Below are 26,792 nucleotides of genomic sequence, written 5' to 3'. Positions count from 1 at the left end.
CCGTTCTTCGTACCTCGCATAAATGATCTAAGATGATTTGGCAGATCCCGGATCTTTTAATCTTGATAACTGATCTCTCGCTAATTTGGTTCTTCAAACAAGTTCGCAAATCAGATTAGAATGTCTGGATAAACTGATCTGAGATCGCTGCGTGTGTTGTGAAGGACAGATTATCGATCCTCGAAATCATGATCAGCAATGCAACGATTGGCTGACGGAACAGCAGCCAATGACATCATCTGATTAATATTCAATTATCCATGTGAGCAAAATTACATCAAATTAGCAGTAATCGGCTTGTTAAATATGACACGCAATAACCTTCCACATTTGTTGTGAGCTGCAGGCTTTACACATTCATGTGTCAAGAGTATTCATCATGTATTTCAATGCAAATCAATGCATTTAGTTCCACATTTAGAAAAGATTTTCTTTATTATAGTAGCCGTTTTTTTATCCCAAGTGTATATAACTACTACTGTAAGAAAATATCATAAATCGGAACATACTTTCGGTATTGTCTTAGCTTGAACTGAGCCGATCTAATCCTGTTTATATGAATTGAACCTGCTCCCGATCAGGTTTGACCTAGCAGAACTGTTGCTATGACAACTCTTGGATCAGCTTTGAAGAACGAAACGATCCTGGATCGTGTCAAATCGTCAATATCCAAATCCAGCTAACTGAGTAATCCACGTACGAAGAACGGACCCCTGATTAACAATTAAACCAAAAATACACAGGTTGGCACACACCCTCTTACCTGGTGTATCTAGATAAATGTTAAACTACATGCTGATATGTATGTCACATGACGTACGTACCTACCAGTCTTTCTAAACTCACAGGGAAAACATGAGGTTAGGGAAGATGTGGCGAAACAAAGGTAAGAACAGACAGTAACAAACTTCAACAAAGTGTAAATCATATAAAGACAAACAATACTATTAAATGGGGATAACAAACTATCAAACACTAACAAATCAACCGAATAAACAAGCCAAAATACAACAATCAAGCAAGCGAGCAAAGTGTCAACAAAGTCAGAGAATCTGCTCCTGAACTAGCAAACTTAAGACCTTTTAAAGGCCAGGTGGCATGCAGGGATTGGCTGGAGCTTGGGCAGAGTGGTGACAATCAGGTAGCAGGAGACATGGGATTGGTTGCAGCAAGAACAAGTGAAACAGCCAATCAGAGATGTGTAGGCGGAGCAAGCACAGAAGTGGACTGGGTGACAAACAGAAACACATGATGAGACACAAAAATAAATAAAATAACCAAATAAGTCCTGGCATGTAACACTTGATAATAATAGCAGATTTGGCATGCTGTCCTGAAAGGGAACCCTGAGATTGGAGATAATTGAGCCCAGGGCTCCTGCCTGGTCAATGAGCATCAAGTGGGTACAAGATCAGGTACAATATTTGAGAGCTTCCCCTGGGAAAGGAGGAAAGGAGGAGATGAGTTTGATGGGGGATTCTTCAAAAACAAAGATAAGCGAGTAATGCTTGATGGGCTATTTATAGTGAGTTTAGAATAATCTGATTGGCTTACTAATGATTACAGATGAGAGACCAGCCGCGATCAATTATATCACATACTCGAAATGAAAAAAAAGCTAAATTAGTTCGTGAAACTTCACTTAAAGTCAATATTCATGCCCACATATTTGCTGTGATCTGATAAGTGAAGATTGTAGAGAGGATTGAGTATGTAGCGGCACAAACACACTGTAAGGCACAAATTCTTTTCTCACAGATATCAATGGCATGTTTGTAGTTTGGTTAGATGTGTCAGGAGCAAAGCAAGTACAATAATATTTATATTTCCAGTGTTACATGACAGTAAAGAGAGAGAGCGAGTGATGCAAGAAAGAGGGAGAGCACTTGTTGTATGATCTTGAATGTTGACACTGATGACCAGGGCCAAACTGAATCTCTATGGTTTTTATTTGTTTTGTTTTGTTTTTTGGAGTAATTTTGTAAAAATAATATATATATATTTATAAGGCTTAAAATGTGATTTAAATGAATTAGATCCAATTGAAAATATAATGTTACTTTACAAGATTGTATGCAATATTAATGTTAGTCGCACAGTCATATGTACAATCTACTGTGCTTAGCCTTACGATGCTTTTGGGAAATGCAGCCCTGGAAAGTTCCAGCAAAGTGTATTGGAGCTAAAATCTACAGTATAATGGCCTTTTAGTAACAGGATTGAGCACTGCTGTTATTATCTATGGATTTTGTGTGTTGTAGTAGGTGTTGAATTACTGTAGTAGTTTTCCTTGTTCCTTGCATAATTTGTTCTTGCATGTTTAGCTGTCCAGAAACCAGCGATTCACAGCTTCATTCCATCATGCTGTGGAGACGCTGGTGAACATGCTGATGCCTCACATCACCCAGAAGTACAAGGACAATCTGGACGCTGCCCGCAATGCCAACCACAGCCTGGCTGTCTTTATAAAGGTACATACATAAAGCAGCTGTGAATTGTCTTGATTTGACTTTCATGCATTTCTTGACCATTTGAATTCATCATTAACAGTGTTTTCTCTCACTGTCTCACAGCGCTGTTTTACCTTCATGGACAGAGGATTTGTCTTCAAGCAGATAAACAATTACATCACCTGTTTTGTTCCTGGAGATCCTAAGGTACACATGGTGAACTATTTATATTATAGTTATATGAACTGCTTAAATCTTTATCTGTAATTCAGAATCAAGAGCTGTTGTTATTAGCTGTCTCATGCTCAAATATAATATAATTATAATATAATATAATATAATATAATATAATATAATATAATATAATATAATATAATATAATATAATATAATATAATATAATATAATATAGGGCTGCATGGTGTCGCAGTGGGTAGCACAATTGCCTCACAGTAAAGAGGTCGCTGGTTCGAGCACCGGCTGTTTCAGTTGACATTTCTGTGTGGAGCATGTTCTCCCCGTGTTCACGTGGGTTTCCTCCGGGTGCTCCGGTTTCCCCCATAGTCCAATGACATGCGGTTCAGGTGAACTGGGTATGCTAAATTGTCCGTACTTTTATGAGTGGGAATTTGTGTGTATGGATGTTTCCCAGAGATGGGTTGCAGCTGAAAGGGCATCCGCTGCGTGGAACATGTGCTGGATAAGTTAGTTAATTCCGCTGTGGTGACCCCGGATTAATAAAGGGACTAAGCCTAAAAGAAAATGAATGAATGAATAATATTAAATAATAATATCCTCTATTTTGTGATTTATGTTTTTTCAGTGAATTTTTTTTTGAGTTGACATGGGATTTAAAAATGTAAATAAATGCAAAACACCCATGAAACTTCAGAAAACAGTGAATTTTACAGTGAGTTTTTTTTTTTATTAATATAGTATAATATCACTCATTAATTTTCTTTTCGGCTTAGTCTCTTTACTAATCTGAGGTCGCCACAGTGGAATGAACCGCCAACTTGTTCAGCATATGTTTTACGCAGCGGATGCCCTTCGAGCTACAACCCATCACTGGGAAACATCCACACACACTCACTATGGTCAGTTTTAGCATACCCAATTCACTTTCACCAAGTCATTTGGAGAACTCGGAGGAAACCCACGAGAACACGGGGAGAATATGCAAACTCCGCACAGATATGTCAACTGAACCAGCGACCTTTTTGAACGTGCTTCCCACTGCGCCACCGCATCACCATATAATATCATATCATATCAAATTTGTTTAAATGTTGAGGTAGGAAAGATCTGAATTTTTAAAATCAAAATACATTAAAAGAGTAATATTGTGAAATATTATTGTATATTCTGTTACTTAACACTTTCCTGTATTTGGTGATTTTTTTTAATATACTTTTGAGTTGAAATACATCCAAAAAGCTTAAATACATCCAAAACACTCATGAAAGTTCAGAAAGTTCTTAATTAGTTTTTAATAGAGTTTTTTAGATTAATATAATATATAAAAATATGTTGTTGGTGGCACGGTGGCTCAGTGGTTAGCACTGTCACCTCACAGTATGAAGGTCGCTGGTTCGAGTCCCGGCTGGGCCAGTTGGCGTTTCTGTGTGGAGTTTGCATATTCTCTTTATGTTGATAAATGTTTTCTCTGGGTGCTCCGGTTTCGTCAACAGTCCAAAGTTATTAGCTATAAGTGAATTGAATAAATTAATTTGGCCGTAGTGTATAAGTGTGTGTGTGTGTGTGTGTGTGTGTGTGTGTGTGTGTGTGTGTGTGTGTGTGAATGTGAGTGTATGGGTGTTTCCCAGTACTGGGTTGTGGCTGGAAGGACATCCACTGTGTTAAACATATGCTGGAATAGTTTGCGGTTCATTCTGCTGTGGCAACCCCTGATACATGAGGGACTAAGCCGAAAAAAAATAAATGAATGAATGAAATATGTGATTGTCTCTTGCAGACGCTGTATGAGTTCAAGTTTGAGTTTCTGAGGGTGGCTTGTAATCATGAGCACTACGTCCCCCTCAACCTGCCCATGCCTTTTGGAAAGGGCCGCATTCAGAGGTTTCAAGGTAATCATACAGCAGTCTTTCACGTCATTCCATTCCTAAAATAGGCTAAGGAATTGTCTGACATCTCTCTTGAAAGGTTAACTAGTTCATCAAAAAAAATTAGACTCCATAGACATCTTCCATTCTCTGCTGCTTCTGTCCTTTGGGCTTTCTGTATCTGTTGCTTATATGATTGTCTTCTGCCATGCCTTTCTTTTATGTGTGCTAGCTTTTCTGTGTCACGTTAAGGAGAATCATGCCAGAAGTGTAGGTGAGCAGTCCTGCTTGCCTGTGACTGAACTATGTTTGTATGTCTAGTCTAGTGTTAATGCCACGTCCACGTCTATCTTCAGTGTCATAACTGTCATGAAGGTTTCGTTCCTGGTGTTTAATAAGTCTACTTCGGTCTGTCTTACCTATGCTGATGTGCAATAAGCTAATTCATTCATCACTCCAGATGATTGAATGCTTTGGTGATTAATACTGTTCACATTTATTTTATAATAAATGTCTGTCAATTGGCTCTTTAGTCATATTTAGTAAATATCATCTTGTTTGTGTGTGTTATAGGGATTTGTAGTACCAGAATGTTAAACTAAAAGCATACTTTCTGAAGTAATGGTCTGGGTTTTGTTATGCAGCCTTATTAATGTAGTTTTGGAGCGAACACAATTTTAACTTTAGCTTAAAATCTTCTTGCTGTTTTTGTCTTTGTTTCAGATCTGCAGTTGGACTACTCTTTGACCGATGACTTCTGCAGGAATCACTTTCTGGTGGGTTTACTGTTGAGGGAGGTGTGCGGGGCACTTCAGGAGTTTGGGGAGGTCCGTCAAATTGCCATTCAAGTTCTCAAGAGTCTGATGATCAAGCACACATTTGACGATCGCTATGTCTCAAAGGTCAGTGTCTTTAAGTTAACACTTTAAGTTAAGGAAGTTTTCTAAATTTTCATAAAGAGCAGAATTAGAGAAGCAGCAAGAGCAGAAAATTAAAGTTAGAATTATAAGCCCTGTATTATTTTTCCCTGTATATTTTTTTCCCCAAATTCTGTTTAACTGAAAGATTTTTTCAACACATTTCTAAACATAATAGTTTTAATAACCCATTTCTAATAACTGACTTTTTTATTTGCCATGATGACAGTACATCAAATCTGACTAGGTATTTTTCTAAATACTAGCATTTAGCATAAAGTGTAATTTAAAGGCTTAACTAGGTTAATTTGGTTAATTAGGCATGTTAGGGTAATTGGGCAAGTCATTGTATAATGATAAAAATATTAGTGTATAACATATACATTGGATAATGATTTAAAAATTGCTTAAGGGGGCTAATAATATTTACCTTAATGTTTTTTTTTTTTATAATTAAAAAATCCTTTTTTTTTCGAGGTGTGCCAGATTATTGAAGTCCTCCACGTACTCCTCGACAGACCGTGCCTCCTGACAAAGACGCATGATTTTAATACCCGCTGAATCCACTTTGTCCTTTGTCTTGTTTTTTCCATGTTTTTGATCCTAGCCTTGTTTATTTGTTTAATCCTGTTTGCTGCCTGCCTTGTGACCATCTGCCTATTATTTTGACTACGACTCTGGATTGCCCTTATACATCGGTTTGCCCCTGTATTGACCACTGCTTGCCTGACCATTCTAATAAACCTGCATGTGGATCTGCACCTCTGTTGTCAGTGTCACGTCCCCTGGTTAGAAAAGACTCAGCCACAACATGGATTCAGCGGGTATTAAATTCATGCGTCCTCGTCAGGAAGCACGGTCTGTCGAGGAGTACGTTGAGGTCTTAATTAATCTGGCACATCTAACAACAATGAGTGAGCTGTATGAATGTGCGTGTAATCTGTACTTGAGCAGCATCAGCTGTGTGTATGCAATCAGTCAGGATCTGGAACCGGTAGTGTGTGTGGAGCATGACTGGTTCTTGTAGTCCATTTACCAGCAGATTTGTAGTCCTAGTTGAAGACTCAACAAATGACATCAGACTATTATGGGAGAGAGAATCCAACCTAGTTATCTCAGAGGAAGATTGGTTGAATATCTGCTCAGTACAGGCCACCTCTTCCAGCTCTGGTATGTGGAGAGATTTTTGCTGGAGGAATCTTACCAGATACTTTATAACCACCAAGTTAACATGCATGCAAACACAGGAGAAGGAAAGGGGACATTGCTGGAGAAAATGTGGAGAAGACTTGGCAAACCACTTTCATATATTTTGGAGTTGCCCATCCATTCAGTCATACTGGCAAGACATAATGCAAGTAATACGAAATATTTTTGGAGATGATATGGATTTTTCTTTTACAATAATTTATCTGGGAAATATTGCAGCCAACTTAACAGTAAAAGACAAGTATTTATTAAAAATACTCCTAGCAACCAGTAAGAAAACTGTGACTTGAAAGAGGCTACAAATGGAAACCCTACACAATCTGAATGGTTGGATATCATATCTAATGTTCAAAATATGGAGAGGATGACTTTTTCTCTAAAACTACAAATGGACAAATACCTGCAATATTGGGAGAAATGGATTGTACTTATGCCTTTAGACAGTGTAATCTGATTTCTATATGTATTTGTTAATGTAACCTGTAAGGAAATATGTGACCAGTCAACTGTTCATTTAAGTTATGGTGTTTTATTATTATTTATTTTATTTTATTTTTTAATCTATTATTTGTATTTTTCCCTAGTTTTTTCCTTTAAAAAAGATAAACAAAAATAAAGTATATAAAAAAAATCAAGATTTGTAGTCCTATGTGAGTGTGAGTGTTTTTCCGCGACCTCTGGTGGTTAGATCGCTGGTGATCGTGACAGCTGGTGATCTATACAAATGTATTTTCTTTGTTTCTAAAGCTATTGCCTTATACTAAATCTTATACTCTTAATGGATGTAACTATTTAACAAAACCGAATTAATATTATTTAATTTAATAAAACTGCACCAAAATATATTAGTCTATATTCTCTGAGAAATGTATAAAATATTACTACTGCCAGTACTCATTTAAGCTGAGCACTGTAGCTGTAAAAATAATAATTTAAATAAGCTCAAGATACAGTGCATTTTAAGTCAACGTAACCTAGTTAAATTTGTATATATTTTGGGATTGTAGAATCAATTTCACAAATCAGATCATAAAAAACATGTTAAATGACCAGGTGTAAACAGCACCTATAGTTTTTTTTTTAGGGAAGAGACTCAAGTTCCCAATCACAGCGCAACACAACACAAACAAGCAAAAAAAGGTGTCATGACAGCATGTAAATCACTTAATTGTTCTATATGTGTGTGTTACGTACAGAGTCAGCAGGCCAGGTTGGCGACGCTTTATCTACCCTTGTTTGGCTTACTACAAGAGAACGTTCACAGACTAAATGTGAGAGACCCATCTAATTTTAACACCAACCAGGTGAATCGTCTTTATAAACTTTGTTTTCTTCACCAGTGTATCATTCAGACCTTTCACCACACATGCCATCTGAAATAGTAGGTTGAACTCTATTTTTGCTTTCCTCAGAATGGTCGAGATGAACATCTTGCCAGCATCCCTAGCGCTACGCCCCAAAAGCCTGTTGGTAATCTCGACAACAGCCTACATAAAGATGTATTTGGGGTCATCTCAGGAACTGGTAAGTGTTGACGGAATCATAAACACACAGCTCAGGCCTTTCAACCGCTGTTGAGATCTTCAGAAGATGTTTATGTAAATGATATAGCTTTTCTGTGTGTGTAGCCTCTCCTCACACCTCCACGCAAAACATCGGCTCTGTGCGTCACGCAGACTCTCGAGGTTCTCTGATTAGCACAGACTCTGGAAACAGCCTCCCTGACAAGACCAATGAGAAGACCGGGTCACTCGAAAAGGTGAGCTGCAATGACTTGAGCTCGCTGAGACCCAAAATAACCTTTTGTCTGTCTTTTTATAAATTGTAAGCTTCTGTTTTAAAACAATGCAGTTTGTAATAAGTCAAATAAAATCTGATTTGGTCACATGTGGTGATGGAGGAGGAATGAAAACCCACTGGGTTTTTAATACTTGATTATAATTGTTTTAAATGGTTAGTTCACCACAGATTTAAAGCCATTTCATCATCATCATGTTCCAATATATGCTTAAGCATTAACATAATAATAGTGTGCATCTGATTGAGACACAGTGTTCATGCAGATTCAGACCATGGTCTGTCTGAATGCTCTGATTGGTTCAAGATGAGTTCAGGGGTGAGTTTCCCCAAACAACGACGTAACTCATGGCTGAACTATCATAGTGCGATGCATCGTTTGATTAAAGAAAGATGTAGCGACGAGTGTTTCCCAAAACCCGTAGTTTCTCTGTCGCAGATCCATTGTTTGAACCACGTTAGTTATAACGTAAAACGCCCATAAAGATGCTCTAAATGGGGTGGAGTACCAACTTCTTTAGAGAAGAACCCCATAATTTCTCTATGCAAATTATATTATTTTACACTCACACGCATTTAAGTTAAAATCCAATAGTAGTATTGCTAAAAACATGCACTCGCTTTCCATATTAATTGAAATATATGTATATGGCACATATAGGACCTGTTTATGTTTTTCTTTACAAATATTATTGAGAATATTACATACTCTATTCTAAAACATAAACTTAATTACAAAAGCTAACACGTACTCTTATCTCATATATAAATCATGTAAACAAATAATGAGGCTATTTATCAAAAAATTTAATTAAATATTTATTATTTATTAGGAAATTAAAAAATCCTACTTTAATAATAATTTTATTATTATTATTATTATTATTATTATTATTAAGTAGGATATTGTTTATTTATTAAACGTTTTTGAAAGGTCTACTTTTACAATTTGACATTTGCAAACCACTGCAGAAATGTTCTAACCAACAGGCCCATGTCATATACAATACTTAATAAATAATCTACTATAAATTAAAAGCATTATTGTATGCTATGTTTTTTGTTTACACAAGCTTTGGAGACGAACATAATTCCGCTTTCAAATAATAGGTCACCTATAGCTTTTGTCATGAGTCACGACTGTGTTCAAAATTACATCAATGTTTTCAAAGTGCACTGCGAGTTTAATTGTTAGAAAGTTCTAAACAAATAGGGCATAGGGGGATAAGTGGGAATAGAACACAGCCAGGAAATATGTTTCTAACTACAGCTCCAGAGGTGTAGTTGCAAGTGCACAAGCTTGCGACGCAGTTTGCGAATATTTGTTGGAATGATGGATTTGGGAAACGGCAAATCAACAAACTATGTTTGTAATGACGGAACTTGCGACCTTAGTTGGACAATGATAATTTTGGGAAACGCAACCCAGATCATTGAATGCACAAGTAGTCCCATTAGTGTAATCCCCATTATATACAGTGAGGTCAATAAGCATTTAATCACCCTGTGATTTTTCAATATCTCATACTTAGAAATCATGTAGGGGTCTAGAATTTTCACCATAGGTGCATTTCCACTTTTCCAGAATCTAAAAAATATAGATTTTTAAATCTTTAATTACTGTCAAATTACTGTCAATTAAGTACTTGATCAGTTGCTTTTCAGCCAGATTTTTGACCCTCAAAGTCCTGTTATTTTGGTTTTAAATAGTCCAGCTACACTCTGCTCATGATTGTAATTTAGTAGCTGTTTGAGGTTGATGGCAGTCATAAAAATACCTGTGCACCCCACAATCAGTCAAAAGTTTAAGTAGCAACATGTGCAAAACCACAGAGTTGTCAAAAGACACAAGAGACAATATTGTAGACCTTTACAAAGCTGGAAATGGCTACAGGGAAATTGCCAAGCGGCTTGGTGAAAAAAGAACAACTGGTGGAGCAACTGTCAGAAAATGGAAGAAGCTTATGATGATTGTCAATGTCCCTTCGGACTGGGGCCCCATGGAAGATCTTTTCTTGTGGAGTATCAATGATGCTAAGAATGATCAAGAATCAGCCCAGAACTATACAGGAGGCGCTGATCAATGCAGTGAGGAGATCTGGGACCAGCGTTTCCAAGGCTACCATCAGTAATACACTAAGACATCATGGTTTTAAATCATACATTACAAGGTTCCCCTGCTTAAGTCAGCCCATGTCAATGTCTGTCTAAAGTTTGCCAGGGACCATCTTGATGAGTCATTGGAGAAAGTCCTGTGGTGAGACCATTTGGTCTTAACTGCATTCGCCGCGTTTAGAGGAAAAAGAATGAGTATCATCCCGATAAAACCATACGTACAGTGAGGAATGGGGCTGGAAGCATCATGCTCTCGTGGTGTTTTTCTGCACAAGGGACAGGACGACTGCACTGTATTAAGGAGAGGATGAATGGGCCCATGTATTGTGAGACATTGGGCTAAAACCTCCTTCCCTCAGACAGAGCATTAAAGATGGGTCATAGCTGGGTCTTCCAACATGACAATGACCCGAAGCATACAGGTAGGAAAACCAAGGAATGGCTCAGTAAGAAGCATATCAAGGTTCTGGAATGGCCTAGCCAGTCATTCATTCATTTTCTTTTCAGCTTAGTCCCTTTATTAATCCGTGGTCGCCACAGCGGAATGATACACCAACTTATCCAGCACACTTTTAAGCAGCGGATGCCCTTCCAGCCCAACCCATCTCTGGGAAACATCCACATACACTCATTCACACTCATACACTATGGACAATTTAGCCTACGCAATTCACCTGTACTGCATGTCTTTGGACTGTGGGGGAAACCGGAGCACCCGGAGGAAACCCACGCCAACGCAGGGAGAACAAGCAAACTACACACAGAAACGCCAACTGACCCAGCTGAGGCTTGAACCAGCAACCTTCTTGCTGTGGGGCGACAGCACTACCTACTGCGCCACTGCATCGCCCGGCCTAGCCAGTCTCCAGACCTAAATCCAAGAGAAATCTAGAGAAGATCTGTATGGAGGAGTGGACCAAAATCCCTCCTGCAGTGTGTGCAAATCTGGTGAAGAACTACAGGAACCCTTTGACCTCTGTAATTGTTAACAAAGCCTTCTCTACCAAATATTAAACATTTTTTAATTAATTGATTAAATACTTATTTGACACAGTAATTTACAAATACATTTTTAAAAATCATACAATGTGATTTCTGGATGTTTTTTCAGGTTCTGTCTCTCACAGTGAAAATGTACGACCCCTCCATGATTTCTAAGTAGGAGATATTGAAAAATCACAGCGTGATGAAATACGGATTGACCTCACTGTATATGTAAAATATAATAATTCTAGAAATAATACCTGCAATGTATTATTGGCTATTTCTACTTCTCAAATTCCTATTACTCAAATGTTTGAAAAGTGATCAAAAACCTAATTCAGATGGACTTAGTGGTTTTATTAGAGACATTCTCTTTATATGGTGAACAGATTTGTTTTGGTTTTATTCACATATAAACATTAAGTCAACAATGCAAGCATTTAAATCAACCTCAAAATTGAGCCCAAAAAAAATCACATGTACAATAACCACTTACAGTAAATTGGAATTAATTGTTTAAAATGCAATTCAATTTAATTTGGATAATAAGGGATTCTTTAAAGTAGTCATGAAATCAAAAGTGACATGATTTATTGTGTTAGAGCACATTGCTCTGATCAGGAATGGCCTCCTTTCTCGGATGACATGAGTTTATTGGCTTGAGTAGAATATCCTTAACCAGTTCTCTCACAGTTGGTTCACTAGAATCAAGAAATAGCCAGGAGGAGTAAAATAGCTTTATATGTGCATTTTATATTTTGAAAGCAAAGAAAATATGAAGGTCGATTGGCTAGTGGGCACTTTTTAAAAATTGGAAAACTATATTCAGTATTCATGCAGTTTTTGCATGTTAGAAGATCAAATCTGATTTAAAGCTTTGGCTAAAACACCCACATCAACACAGTTACTTTATTTAGCAGTCATGCAAACACATGAAGACTCAAATAATAGGCAAAGTTGTGAGTTTGATTCCCAGGGAAAGCCAAAAATGAGTCTTCAGTTGAATCTGAATCACTTTGGATTAAAAAAAATCTCAGATTTGCTTAAAGGTATCTCAGTGTTCTGAAGATGAAGAAAGTATTATAGGTTTGGAACGACTTGAAGGTGAATAATGACAGAATTTTTAGTTTGGGGGTGAACTAACCTTTAAACACCATTAAATGGACTTATTGTTTGGGATGGGGGGGGTTCTTTCCTCCTTCCAGCACATGTGCTCAGGGCGTCTTTAACTGGAGCACTTTTCCACATACGTCTAATACATTACTTGAACATGTGAGGTCACCAAACATCTGTTATGCTACATTTCCCACTCCCTGGAAAATCTCCAGAGTTTTAACATATCTATTGAAGGGAAACCACAATCACATCTTCAGGGCTAACTTACCAGAGCCATAACCTTCATATAGGCTTTAGATGTGTTTCAGAAGTTAATTATTAAACTAATAATCCCAAAACTACCACAGGATTAGTTGAATTACCACAGCACAGCAACCCTGTTAAATTGAGTCAGGAATGTGTACAGAATGTTCAAAATTGATATGCTTTATCACTTGAATTAAACTTCAGTATCACTCAGATGTGCTTTGCTTTGCCTTTTAACATATAAAAACAAAATAAGGTGATGCACACATTGTTGTTTATGTCTCTGAGTTAGAAGATATAAGGTCATGATTATGACCTTAATTATCAAAAAGCAATGTAATCTATAAATATTTTCATACTGATCGCATAAAACAGTTACAATATTGAGTTAGACATAAAAGAAACTGACTTTCTCTTTAAACTATCTTTTTTTTTTTTGGAAACAACAATTTACTGAATTTATTAAATTCACTGTCAAAAATCTGCAATAATAAAATAGAACTGTATTTTCCAAAATATTTCTGTTACTTTTTTTTATTATTTAACAGATATATATTGACATATCAAGAGGTCATAAATGTAATAGCCTTAATTTCATGTTTAAAGCTGTTGCTTTTAAGTTTCCGCTAATGACTACTAACTTTTATCCTCCCCTTTTGCCCTTGACCTGTAACTTCTTAGCCAAAAGAGAGGTTTACACGTAGACACACTCTCACAGTGTTGCCCCTCCCATTCGAACAAGAAGACTCCGCCCCTCTCAGCAGAGCAGCCAAACGTGTCACAATGGATTTCTCTTTGCTGTCAAGCCCAGCCCTCCTCGACAATGACACTAACAGAATTACTGACAGCATACAAGTAGAGCAACACAAGAGTGTCCCCATCTGGGGAGTTTGTGTGCGCTTTCATCCCTTAAACCAAGGGTGTCTAAACTTAGTCCTGGATTTATTGTGTCCTGCATAGTTTAGCTCCAACTTCCTTCAACACCCCTCTCTAGAAGTTTCTAGTATAGGCTGTTTCTCAGTTCCAAGAACGCAGAGAATGGATTCACGTTCTTGTGGAGACCAGCCAAGTTACCTTGGAAGAACGAACTCGGGAGACTGCGAGAACAGAGAATGCGTCCTTTGAGAAATGAAATGCTGCGTTTTTCTCTAATTCTTCCTGATGGTCACATGACCTTCACGCGTTTTTAATGGAAAATTATTCAAACATTACAGCGTTCATACAATGATTTATTGTTTTTCTCCTTTTTCACATTATAAACTATGCATGAAGACCTTACTGATTTCAAAAGCTGATTTTCAGAAACTGATTTTAGCAATTAAACACCCTTAATGTGTTTTTAAAGGCCTTTATTAACATTTTCTTGGTAATATTTTCTTTTATCGTTTCATTCAGGCAAACTTCTGAGATAAATACTGTAAGTTATGTCTCTGAACTATCTATATAAATCTATATAGAATGCTGCACTCCCCACCTCCTTTATTCAGCCGCAATGACTTCTTGGACTACTCAAGCGAGTTTTCCGCTCAAGTCTGCATCGATGCATCCTCGTTATCAAGAACACATCCGGGAACTTTCACGCGTCCTCCGTTCTTGCGGTCTTGAGTTTTGGCAGTTGAACTTTGCCAAACAGAACTTTGGCAGTTAATGATGACGTTACACAAGGAAGCAAGATTGCTGAAGAACGCAGATTTAGAAACAGCCCTAGAAAGAGCTTGATTAGCTGGTTCAGGTATGTTTAGTTGGGGTTGGAACTAAAATATGCAGGACACCGGCCCTCCAGGACCGAGTTTGGACACCACTGCCTTAAACCTTTCTTACACTACTAGTTAAAAGTATGAAATGATTAGGATTTCCTATATATATATATATATATATATTAAAAGAAGCTGTAATTTATAATGCAACTTCAGAAATTATTATAATATTGTCCTGTTTAGCAGAATTCTTTAAAATATTACTGATCCCAAACTTTTGACTGGTAGTGTCCCAGCAAACAATTTTGTGTTCAATTGATGTCTAATAGACATCTAAACATAGACAGCTTGGCTAAAACAAAGCTAAACTTGGGCTGTCAGTGACAATTTACTGTAATAGACATCTAAGAATAGCCCAAAACTAGACTAGTTATTAAATAGACAAATTAGACAGACTTTACATGTGTGGTCATTCATTTCTGTTTATTGGATGACTAGTTTTAGCCTATTCTTATACGTCTAATAGATTTTCACTGACAGCCCAAATTTAGCATTGTTTTAGCCAAGTCGACTACGTTTAGACGTCTATTAGACATCTATCAGACATCTTTTAAAAACTAAAAATGCTTTCTGGGGTACGTCATAGGGGTTTGCATGCATGTATTTATTATATTGTATTTTTCCAGCTCGGTGCATGTGGTGGAGTGTGTTTTTGCTCACTTGATATCATTTACTATAGGTGTGAGCAGTGAATGATTCTCTGCGTAAAGCTTTTAGATGTCCTGGTATATGATATTTTGATGTGTTTTCCATATTATACTTAATGTATGTGTGTGTGGCAGACTCAGTCAGCCTCTGCTCTGGGTAGCTCTATGCTGCGCTGTGATAAATTGGACAGAGAAGAAATCAAAAACCTGCTCATGTGTTTCCTCCATGTCTTAAAGAGCATGTCAGAAGGTAAGAATATAGACACAAGACTCTAATTGTTAGATTCTCCATACCTTCTCATAGAAATTTGCTCTTTTTTTCCCCCTAGATGCCTTATTTACATACTGGAACAAAGCCACGACCTCTGAGCTGATGGACTTTTTCACTTTAGTAGAGTAAGTCATCTGGACTGGCACTAATTAGATCAGTACTGAGCTCCTGTAACTTAATACTGAGCACTCAGTTCATCTCTCTCTCTTTCTCATGCACAGAGTTTGTCTACATCAGTTCAGGTATATGGGGAAGAGGTTCATTGCCAGGTAAAAAATAAACGTTTCACTCCTAATAGCATACATTTTTCATTGCTTTTCTTCCTGAATCATGCATATTTCTGTGGGAAATCCAGGATTTTTTAAAGGCAGTAATCATAATCATATTTTTGTTAAATAGATAATAATAACATAAAATACATAACTATATCTCAACAGATAAGGTGCACCTTCTACATTTTTAAATGACAAACTTTTAAAGTCTGCTTTTGAATATTTAGTTTTTTATTTGAAATTGTACTTTTTTTAAACAATATTTTAGTCTAAAGGCCTGAAGAGTTCCCAGTTACAGGCATACTTCTATACGTACACATACATACATACTAGGGCTGCACGATATATCATATCAGCATCGATATCGCAATGTGAACATGCACAATAGTCACATCGTAAGATTTGCAATGATAAGTCTGAAATTAAGTTGACCAGGAGCTACAGAACATGTGATTTGTAGAGTCACTGCTAAGTTCAATCATAATAGAGTAAAGGTTTATAATTTGCATGTGTTTTTAACGCCTGTGACTGAGCATTTTAGAAGAGTTTAGAACATTTGGGCACAAAAATTGCTAATGTTTGGTGTAACAAAGATTTGTTGTATTTGATTATTAATACACAATTTTTGTCTTGTGTCTAGTCCAAATATCCACATTTCAAAACAAAAACAAGATTATTTTACTTAATCCATTGGCAGATAATTTTACTTGTTTTAAGGAAAACTGTTTATTTTGACTTATTTCTTCTGAAGGTGAAAAAACTATGGTTTTACTTGATAAAGAATTGTTAGATATATGGACTGGAAACAAGACAAGCAAAGTAAAAAAAAAAGCTTTTTTTTTTGCATTGTGACTATTCCATTTCTGGTAACACTTTATAATAACTACACACTATTAAGCATTAACAACTCAATATTAATAAACTTTAGTAAGCAGTTTATAACTGCAAATACAAATGCTGTATTCTTGACCTAAAAGCACATTTACAGTGTTAAATTAAGTATCACATTATTTACAAATGATTTGGATTTAAGAGTAGTTGAGTTTTTTTTTCTAAGATCATTCAGAATGAGTAAGTAAACGATTAATAAACTGTTGAAATTAACATTTATATATCTTATTATTCAGACATATTTAATTTATAAGTTAATAAATGCTTTATTACCTCAGCTTTATCCAGTTTTGTGACCTGATCTGAAGTGAGGAGTATTTATGCTTTATAAATCCCTTATAAATGACTATTAAAGGCTCAGTATCATATGAACAATAATCTTTGCAATCTTATCTAAAAAGTAAAATTACTTTAAAGTTTAAGCATTGCTGAATAACAGGAGTGTCAAATATAACATGAAATTGGATAAAACAACAAGGATATCATAATTTAACAATATATTACGATACAACATTTCAATGTTTTTTAGCAAAGTTTAAACTGCACTGTAATTTTATTTTAGTTAAGATTGCAAAGATTTATTTTTCACTTGATAATTTTTCTTTATCTTTCATTTGTGTATCTTCAAATGAATTGAAATGAATAAAGTTGTTTATTTGATTTATTTCTTGTTTAGAATTTAACTGAGCCTTTAATTGTCATTTATAAGGGATTTAAAAAGCATAAGTAGTCCTCACTTTAGATTAGGTCACAAAACTGGATGAAATTAAGCTAATAAAGCATTTAATAACATACAAATTAACTATTAGTATATGCCTGAATAATAAGATATAGTTTATTAAACATTCACTTGTGCATTCTGAATAATCTTTAAAAATCAGTAACTTGTTTTATCTCAAATAACTGGTTTTTATCTCAAATAACTGTTTTGTTACCCAATTTCTGTACCTCAATACTGTTAGATTTCAAAGAAATCTTTCAAAAGAGCCGTTCAAACTTGTGAAACTATATTCATATTACAATATTTATAAAAAAAATATATAGCAATATCAGATTTTTCTCATTTCGAGCAGCCCTAATACATACCATACATAGATACATAGATACATCCATCCATACATACAAACATACATACATAACGCATTCAATTTGACAACTGTTTATGTAAAAGTATTTATTTTAGTACTGCTTATTCAAAAATATTTTATAGATTTATATTTTATTTATAAAATGTTTCTTCCCTACTAAGCACCATATTTCAAGGCTAAATAAGTTTGGAACATTATCATATTACTATTTTGTTCTATGTATATTTTGTTTTCTTTTCATTACTTGTTTTGTGAAGATTTTATACACAATCCAGTATTTTAATTTGAATATTTCATATTTGTATATTGTATATTACACAATAAATAATATTATATATACACGAGGCTTTTGCAAGGCTCATGTTCAGTGACTTGGAAAAACAAAACAAGAATAAATGACATCCGAAAGCTACTTTTTTCAGTGCCTGTTAAGTGATTTTCTTAATGTATTTGAATTTTCCTCATTTGGTTTACAATTGCTCTTAAATGTGATACAATGGGATGGGAAGACAGGTCATCTGCATATGAATAATACAGTTGAAACCAGAAGTTTACATACACTCTAAAAAAAGGAATGCATTTTTTTTTTATGTCTGATGGTAACGTTTACTATTTTAGGTCCGTTAGATTACCTAAATGATTTACATTTGCTTTTTTTTCATTAATTTCTAGACAGTCGAACGTTTACATAAATTTCCTTGGTATTTTTTTAGTTTTGCTTTTAAACTGTGTAACTTTGGTCAAATGTTTCATTTCACAAGCTTCTCACAATAGTTTGCAGGAATTTTGGCCCATTCCTCCTGACAGAATTGGTGTAACTGAGTCAGATTTGTTAGTCTTGCTCGCACAAGCTTTTCCAACTCTGCCCACAAATTTTCTATAGGATTGAGATCAAGGCTTTGTGATGGCCACTCCAAAACATTCACTTTGTTGTCCTTAAAGCACATTTTAACTAATTTGGCAGTATGCTTAGGGTCATGGTCTGTTTGGAAGGCCCATTTGTGGCCAGGTTTTAATTTCCTGGCTGATGTCTTAAGATGTTGCTTCAGTGTTTCTACATAATGTTCTTTCTTCATGATGCCATCTGTGCTGTGAAGTGGACCAGTCCCTCCTGCAGCAAAACAGCCCCACAACATGATGCTGCTGCCCCCATACTTCACAGTTGGGATGGTGTTTCTAAGCTTGTGAGCTTTCCTCTTTGTCCTCCAAATGTAACACTGGTCATTATGGACAAAAACTTCAATCTTAGTTCCATCAGACCACAGGACATGTCTCCAAAATGTTTTCTTTTTCCCAGAGTAATTTAGCAAATTGTAATCTGGCTTTTTTGTTGATTCTGGCTTGTTGATTTTCCCATGTTGTCACACAAGGAAGCAGTGTGTTTGAGGTTTTCCTTAAATACTATTCTACAATTGTGCCTCCAATTAACTCAAATGTTGTCAATTAGCCAATCAGAAACTTTCAAAACCTTGACACCATCATCTGAGCTTTTTTAGAAGTATAATAATCTTATTGTATGTAAACTTGACTTTCAAGAAAAGTTATAACAATTTCTCAAAAAATATCTCTCTCATTATTCTGCTATTAAGCATAACAGAAGCTAATTTGATAATCCTAACTTACCTAAAAGAGAAAAAGTTTAGTCACATTAACATCCAAATTTTTTTTAAATGGTTATGTGCCTTTTTATACAGTGTACGTAAACTTCTGGTTTCAACTGTACATCTCTAGTTCCACATTGATCACAAAAGACCAGTTTTGTCTTATTTTTTTGTAGACCCAGACATACTGTAAACTATACCTCAAGGCAATCATTGCTCTCTCACGCAAACTTGTCTCTCTCTCTCACTCGCTGTCTGGCCTTTAACTTGCATGCACTCACACTTACTCAACATGCATACACGGCATCAAGTCCTACTCTACCCTGAATGACGCTCCTCCTTTATGTGTGCATATGTTTTATTGGCTGAAACACTGGCGAGGGTTCAGTTAGTCAGTGATACAGTAGAGTCCTGGCACCTCTGAACAGGGTAAGAGCTGTGTGCTACTGAGTGGCCTTCTCTAACAGCATGCTGAATACTAACCCACTGCTGTGTCTGTGTGTTTGTGTGTTTGTGTGTTTGTGTGTGTGTGTGTGTGTGTGTGTGTGTGTGTGTGTGTGTGTGTGTGTGTGTGTGTGTGTGTGTGTTTCCACATTCATGAGGGTTTTGTGGTTTAGATTTCACCTGCATGCATCCATTAAACACAAGAACTACAATAAATTATGCTCTCACACGTATACTATGTGTTTAGTGCTTACATCGTCACTTGTTCCGCTCTTCACTTGACTAATGGATGCCAAGATCTAATACATTGTTTTAACACCTTTCACAAATCATCTTTAGAAGTGGTTTATTAGCAGAAATACAGTTTTGACTCTGTAGCTTATAGTGTATATAAATGTACATTAGTGTGTGTTGATATAAAAAAGGATAGAAGCAAGCATAACTGGATGCATGTGTTTTAGGGGTCATATCAAGAGTTGTTTGAATTTAATCTTCAATAACGTGCCTTTCATAACAACAGAACACTTGAACTTTGAAAATATCGGCTATATTTGATGTTGATGCGGCACATTTTAACGTCAATTGTATTTAATCTCAGTCGAAATTTTTGCAAGCTTTGCTAAGAAACTTTTATTTAAGGATGTTTGGTGCAACCTACTAAATGCTGTATATTAGGTTGTCAGCAGACACAGGGTACTGCTACTGATTTTATTGTCAAAGAAACCAATCTTACACGTACATGATCATTAACAAATTTGTGTAAAGACTTTTTCTGTCAGCAAAGATACATTAAATTTACAAATAATGTATAAAGACATTTATAATTTTCAAAATACATAAATATATACACAGCTGAAGGCAAAATGGTTAACCTTTCTATGAAATTTGTATTATTTTTGTATTATTTTAAAAATATTTCTTAAATGATGAGAAAATCTCTGGCTGAAATTAAAAGAAAATATTTTTTAAATGTAAAAACGCCTAAGACCAATGTTATTAGCCTCTTAAGATTTTTTTTCTTCGATTGGCTACAGAACTAACCACTGTTGTCCATTAACTTGCTTAATTAATCTAACTTGCTTAGTTAACATAATTAAACTAGCTAAGCCTTTGAATTAATAAATCTTTCAAAATCTTTTAAAATACAGCAGGGAAAATAAGTATAGAACACCTTGTGTTTTTTTCCTGGGAATAATATTTCTTAAGGAGTTTTTGACATTGAATTGAAGCAGATTTTTGGTAAAAACAATACAAACATAAAAATAAAACAAAACAAAAAAATCTGAAAAATAAGTTATGTGGAATGACAATGAAATGGCACAAGGAAAAAGTACTGAACTACTGGAACGTGTTTAATACTTTATATAAAAGGCTTTTTTGGTAGCTTAAAGACACCTCTCATATAGAGAATGAAGTCATATGAATTGCTCAGCTGTGAGTTCGGACTTCAACAGAGTCTAAAAATCGAGATGGTTCTGTGGGTCTTATCTATCAAATCTGATCTTTATTTTGTATTTTATAATGGATTCAATTCAGGTGATTGGCTGGCCCATTCTGCTTGATTTTCTTTCTCTGAAAACATTTAAGAATTTCCTTGGCTGTGTTTTGGATTATTGTCTTGCTGAAATGTCCACCCTGGTTACATTTTCATCATCCTGATAATGTAGATGTTGGACTGAAGCAGCTAACATTCATTTACAATGAAGAAGGGCAGAGGGCTTTCACTGCCTTATTGCACCTTCCTTTATTCATGTGTTCAATCCTTTTTCCCTGCGTCATTTCATTTTATAAAACATAACTTCATTTGTAACTAATTAGTTTTGTTTTCTCAACAGCACCTTTAAAAATGTTTTTAAAAAATAGTTATGTGTTCAATATTTACAGTGTTTATAGTGAGATTCTATGTATCGTCATCATGGCAAAGGCAAGGCAAGTCTATTTATAAAGCACATTTCATATACAGTGGCATTTCAAAGTGCTTTACATAAAAATAAAAGAGACAAGTATTAATAAAATAGAAACTAATAATATAAAAACAGATAAAAAAAGAGTAAAGATAGTTTTTCCATATTTCAAAACACAGCTGTATCATATTTTCCCATTTTACACTGGGACTTCCCCATTCTGGTGGTCACCCCCAACGTCCCCAACAGGTTAGATTTTTTTACCTAAAATTAAAAAGTTAAGCTTTACAGCTCTTATTACGTGCCCCCCATTTTCAAATTCTTTCTAGAAGTAAATCGCACAGCCCCTTATTTTAAGCCCCACCTGGGAGTAAACCACTTTAGCTAGCTGAAAGAAATTAGTTATTTAAAAAAAATGTGTTTAAAATATGTATGTTAAACAGTACTTGAGATAATTAGAAAAAATTATTAAAATTTCAGGACTAATATCAAACAAATACATTCAGCTCCACAGAAGTTAATAACATTCTAAAATATATTCAAATAGGAAATAGTTGTTTTACTGTAAATTATAGCAATATTTCACAACTTTTCAGTTTTTTTGGATTTTCATCAATTATAATGTCCGGTTCAGACCTGACTAATTTTCTAAACAAATTTGGGAGAAATGAAACAAACTTACTAAAACCACTAATAAAACTGAACTTACTAAAACTATTAATACAAAAAAAGGATATTATACAGTAGATCTGACTGCATATAATACACCCAAAGGAATATAGTACCAATAATGGAATAATTGTCAGACTATGGACTATGGAGATTTTAAGTAGACCTAATCATCAAAAACTAAAATCTATGATATCACCCCTACACAGTTGTATTGTTGTTGTATAGGATTGACAGCTCACAGACCTCTAATAAATGTTTTGTATTTCCCTCAGAAGCCAGGATGGGGTGGGGTTTATGGTTCCGGACAGGAAGTCGTTGACTCTCCCTGTGTCTCGTAACAGAGGAAGCGTCATGCACACTCGCTTACACCAGCTGGGCAGCCTGGAGAACTCACACACTTTCAACCACAGTAAGACTCATTCACACACTTCCCACTGTCTCCAAGATCTCATATTATTCAACAATCATGAAAGTTACACTGTGTATATGTGTCTTTCAATCTGAATGCGATGTTCTTGGGATATTTTTTAGTAAAAGAGCTTCTTGAGATTCAAAGAAACTCCAAATAATTACAGTGCTGTGTATATTTCGCACCAATATACTGATATTGAGCATCCAGACACAGTCTATGCAGCTCAGAGCAACATTTGGATGAAATTGCACATCTGCATTGCATGTTTTACACTCTATAACAAAATAAACACAACAAAAATGACTATTGAGAGAAATCAGCAGTTAAGAAAGCATCTGATTAACATTGCTATATGGATATGTTTGTACAAACCCTCTGCATCATGTCAACATATAGGGAATTAAAATTACAATAGCTTGATCATGAACTCCTACACATGAGACTAGAGACTGTATAGATCTGGCTATGTGAGACTGTGATAGTTTGAATGAATCTCTTTATTCTGTGTGATTGTTTGAATATTGTCATTACAGTACAGATGCTACCTATTTGGTAAAAATGGTACAAGATTTTATAGACAACCTAATAAGTCGAGAAACATCTTGTTTCATTACTGTTTAAATGCACTTCCACCATAAACATGCAATTAATATATGAAAATTCATATACAGTTGAAGTCAGAATTATTAGCACTAACTCACTTCTAATAACTGATTTATTTTATCTTTTTCATGATGACAATAAATATTTTTTGACTAGATATTTTTCAAGACACTTACAGCTTAAAGTGACATTTAAAGGCTTAACTAGGTTAATTAGGTTAACTGGACAGGTTATGGTAACTAGGCAAGTCAATGTATAACAATGGTTTGTTCTGTAGACTATTGAAAAAATAGATAGCTTAAAGGGGCTAATAATTTCGACCTTAAAAAAATTAAAAACTTTTTTATTCTAGCCAAAAGAAAACAAATGACTTCTGAAGAAAAAATTGACATACTGTGAAAATTTCCTTTCTCTGTTAAACATCATTTGGGAAATATTTAAAAAAGAAAAGGAATTCAAAGGGGAGCTAATAATTCTGACTTCAACCGTATATAGCCTCTTTAAATTAAATTAGAACTAATTAAAATAATATATGGTTTATTCCGCTGTGGCGACCTCTGAAAAAGAAACTAAGCCAAAGGGAAATTAATAAATGAATGAAAAAAATATATGAAAATTTTGAAATAACTTTTAAAAAACTGTATGCCAAGAAAATATTTTTGATGTATTTTTCACTAGACTAAAATAACTGTATATAATTTGAACTTTTCAAAACAACTATAGCATCTAAAATATATATTAAAATGATACCCATTCATATAACTTTTTAAAGACAGTTTACCTTTTTTTCAAACATTTATACATTTTACTACTGTATTTCGAAAGTTTATAGAGTATATAAGAGCAAAGATAATATTGCCATAACTCTTTTTAGGTTATAAATAGTACGTTTCCATAATGTTAATATAACTGACATTCAGAAAACATTTAGAAGTAAAATTGTAGGAAATTAAACTTACGGCTAATTAACACCTCACTGATAAATGCTAGCAGAGAGCAACAAACACTTTGGGCTCTATTTGAACGATCTAGGCTCAAAGTCTAAAATGCATTCACTTTTACGAATGAGGAAACAAAGTTGTATGAACTCCACTGAAGACAATCGTTAGCCTACATATTTAATTTTGTTTGTTAAGTGCAAAGATTTGTTTCAAAACTATTTCTAAATTAATTTCTAATTCTGTGACATCATATGCCCCATATGGTGATCCATACATCTCCAAACTAACCCACCACCAACCCCCCGTAAGTCCACAAAGTGATGCAAATGGATTTTTTTATTAAAACAACTTGGCGCAAAAGTGAAAAATAGGGTTGTGCAGGTCTGAAAATAGCAAAAAATTATGCCATACATGTCTTGTGCCTTATTGCACGGGGTGTACGCAGAGCTTATATTTTATGCCTTAATAAGCCAAACAAGTGCTTGTCTTTGAAGTGATGTGCTGTAGTCTGATGGACTTTAATTAGTAAAGCATTCTTAAAGCATATTTGTGTCAGCTATGTTAGCCCAAGAACCACTGATTTACAGTAGTCCAAACAGCCAGAGTAAATCAATACTGGGAAGCCACAGCAGCATATTCCAGTTGTGTTCAGCTTATTTTTTTAATTGATATGATCTTTCTTTTGCTCTTCCCCCTCCAGCATACTGCCACGCTGATGCTGACGCGTGTCTTTTGGAGGCCAACATCTCAACGGAGGTGTGCTTGACGGTGCTGGACACACTCAGCGTTTTCATCATGGGCTTTAAGGTACCATCAATTTGGAAATGTGTGTTTAAAAATGCGCTTTCCCTGTAGCACTTTTGACCATAAACCCTGTGTCCACAGACGCAGCTGTGTGCTGATTTGGGTCATAACCCATTAATGAAGAAGGTTTTCCAGGTGCACCTCTGTTTCCTTCAGATTCCACAGTCTGAGACGGCACTGAAGCAGGTCTTCACCTCTTTAAGGACCTTCATTTACAAGGTAACCACAACATCTGCCCTTGCTCTTGATTTATGGGATATGAGGGTAGAAAATCCCAGTAAGAGACTGTTTTAATACAAAGGAGTTGTATTAGGCCAGTGTTAAATAAATACAGCCTGGATTTACTTAACCCTTGTGTGCTGTTGGGGATGTTTTCATTCACTTTAGGGTGATTATGAGTCTTTATTTGGCCAAAACTTTGTGTTTCAGCAAATGGAATAATTTTCAGTGACAAATCTTGGTCACACTTTACAATAAGGTTCATTAGTTAATGTTAATTAATGCAATTACTAACATGAACAAACAATGAACAATACATTTACCACTGTGTATGTTCTTGTTAGTTAACGTTAGTTAATGAAAATACAGTTGTTCATTGTTAGTTCATGTTAACTTATGGTGCAATAACTAATGTTAACAAGCATGGACTTGATTGTTAATAATGCATTAGTAAATGTTCAATTATGATTAATAAATGCTGTACAAGTGTTGTTCATGATTAGTTCATGTTAGTAAATGCATTAACTAATGAACCTTATTGTAAAGTGTTACCCAAATCTTATTATGACTAGGATTGGTTACCGAAACCCAGTGCCATTATGGCACCGGTACCTTTGTAACCGGTATGCAGCAGACCAAATCAGCATTGAAATTTAGTGCCTAATATCTGTGCGCTGGTGCTGCAACAAGAACACAAGAAGCATCAAGGGGTGCACCAAATCACACATAAGTGCTCGTTGTGTCACACTATCTCTAAACATTTAAATCTAAACAAGTTTGAGGGATACGGACACCGTCAGCGATGTTAGGCGTTTGTGGCGTTTGTACTTGTTTCTTAGATATAGAAGGCAAAGCGCGCAGTACGGCGCACTCGGTGAGCAACTCCCTTCATCAACATGCATGATCGCGTTCATCAAATTTGCTTGAACTAAGCGTTCTAAAGTATGGCTATATTTTACAAGCAAGGATTCTCTGACACACCAACTTGAAGCAGATGCTTTACAAAAGTTGTGCGTAAGGGGGGAAACACGTCAAACATAATGAAACATTTTAGGGCACTTAAAGGCAGAGGAATGCACTTTGTCTTTGACAGCTTGCAACATTATCTGGGACTTTTGTTTCTGGCAACTTTATGTTTCCATGGACACCAAAAAACAAAATTTTAATGTGATTAAGACAATACTCTGATTAAGAGTCTACCATGTATACAGTCATTTGTGATTACCTTAAAGGACCACAGAGACCCGCACCAGTCCTTAGCCTAATACTCACATCAAATACCTCAGTTTGTCACGGGGGCATGAATGAAATATTCCTGAATGAAAGTGAAACTGCCAAACTGCTGTTAAAATTGAAAATGTAAAAATGAA

At 35.4% G+C, this 26,792-nt stretch overlaps 2 protein-coding genes across 28 annotated transcripts in view; one reads left to right on the top strand and one right to left on the bottom strand.

Annotated features, from left to right (window-relative positions):
• The window catches only part of stk24b (serine/threonine kinase 24b (STE20 homolog, yeast)), an 835,587-nt gene that overhangs the window by 660,798 nt on the left and 147,997 nt on the right, over positions 1–26,792 (bottom strand). The window lies entirely within an intron of this gene.
• Positions 1–26,792, top strand: part of dock9b (dedicator of cytokinesis 9b) — a 182,308-nt gene that overhangs the window by 122,773 nt on the left and 32,743 nt on the right. For 3 of the 27 annotated variants that reach the window (XM_087256670.1, XM_087256665.2, XM_087256671.1), the window contains exons 28-40: positions 2,325–2,471; positions 2,574–2,657; positions 4,425–4,536; positions 5,236–5,414; positions 7,835–7,909; positions 8,051–8,162; positions 8,267–8,397; positions 15,436–15,550; positions 15,630–15,696; positions 15,793–15,840; positions 22,785–22,852; positions 25,100–25,206; positions 25,285–25,422. In XM_087256670.1, the coding sequence (XP_087112796.1) occupies positions 2,325–2,471; positions 2,574–2,657; positions 4,425–4,536; positions 5,236–5,414; positions 7,835–7,909; positions 8,051–8,162; positions 8,267–8,397; positions 15,436–15,550; positions 15,630–15,696; positions 15,793–15,840; positions 22,785–22,852; positions 25,100–25,206; positions 25,285–25,422 (1,383 nt within the window). Of the gene's footprint in view, positions 1–1,671; positions 1,738–2,324; positions 2,472–2,573; positions 2,658–4,424; positions 4,537–5,235; positions 5,415–7,834; positions 7,943–8,050; positions 8,163–8,266; positions 8,398–13,577; positions 13,752–15,435; positions 15,551–15,629; positions 15,697–15,792; positions 15,841–22,715; positions 22,853–25,099; positions 25,207–25,284; positions 25,423–26,792 lie in introns of those variants that run through there. The other 24 variants (XM_087256666.1, XM_087256658.2, XM_087256667.1 and 21 more) reach the window with 16 other exon arrangements.

Source organism: Danio rerio, chromosome 6 (assembly GCF_052040795.2).
Source record: "Danio rerio strain M-AB ecotype USA chromosome 6, GRCz13ab, whole genome shotgun sequence".
Lineage (NCBI taxonomy): Eukaryota > Metazoa > Chordata > Actinopteri > Cypriniformes > Danionidae > Danio > Danio rerio.
The sequence above is the reverse complement of the archived record's forward strand: the minus strand, read 5'-3'. Positions and strand labels throughout refer to the sequence as shown.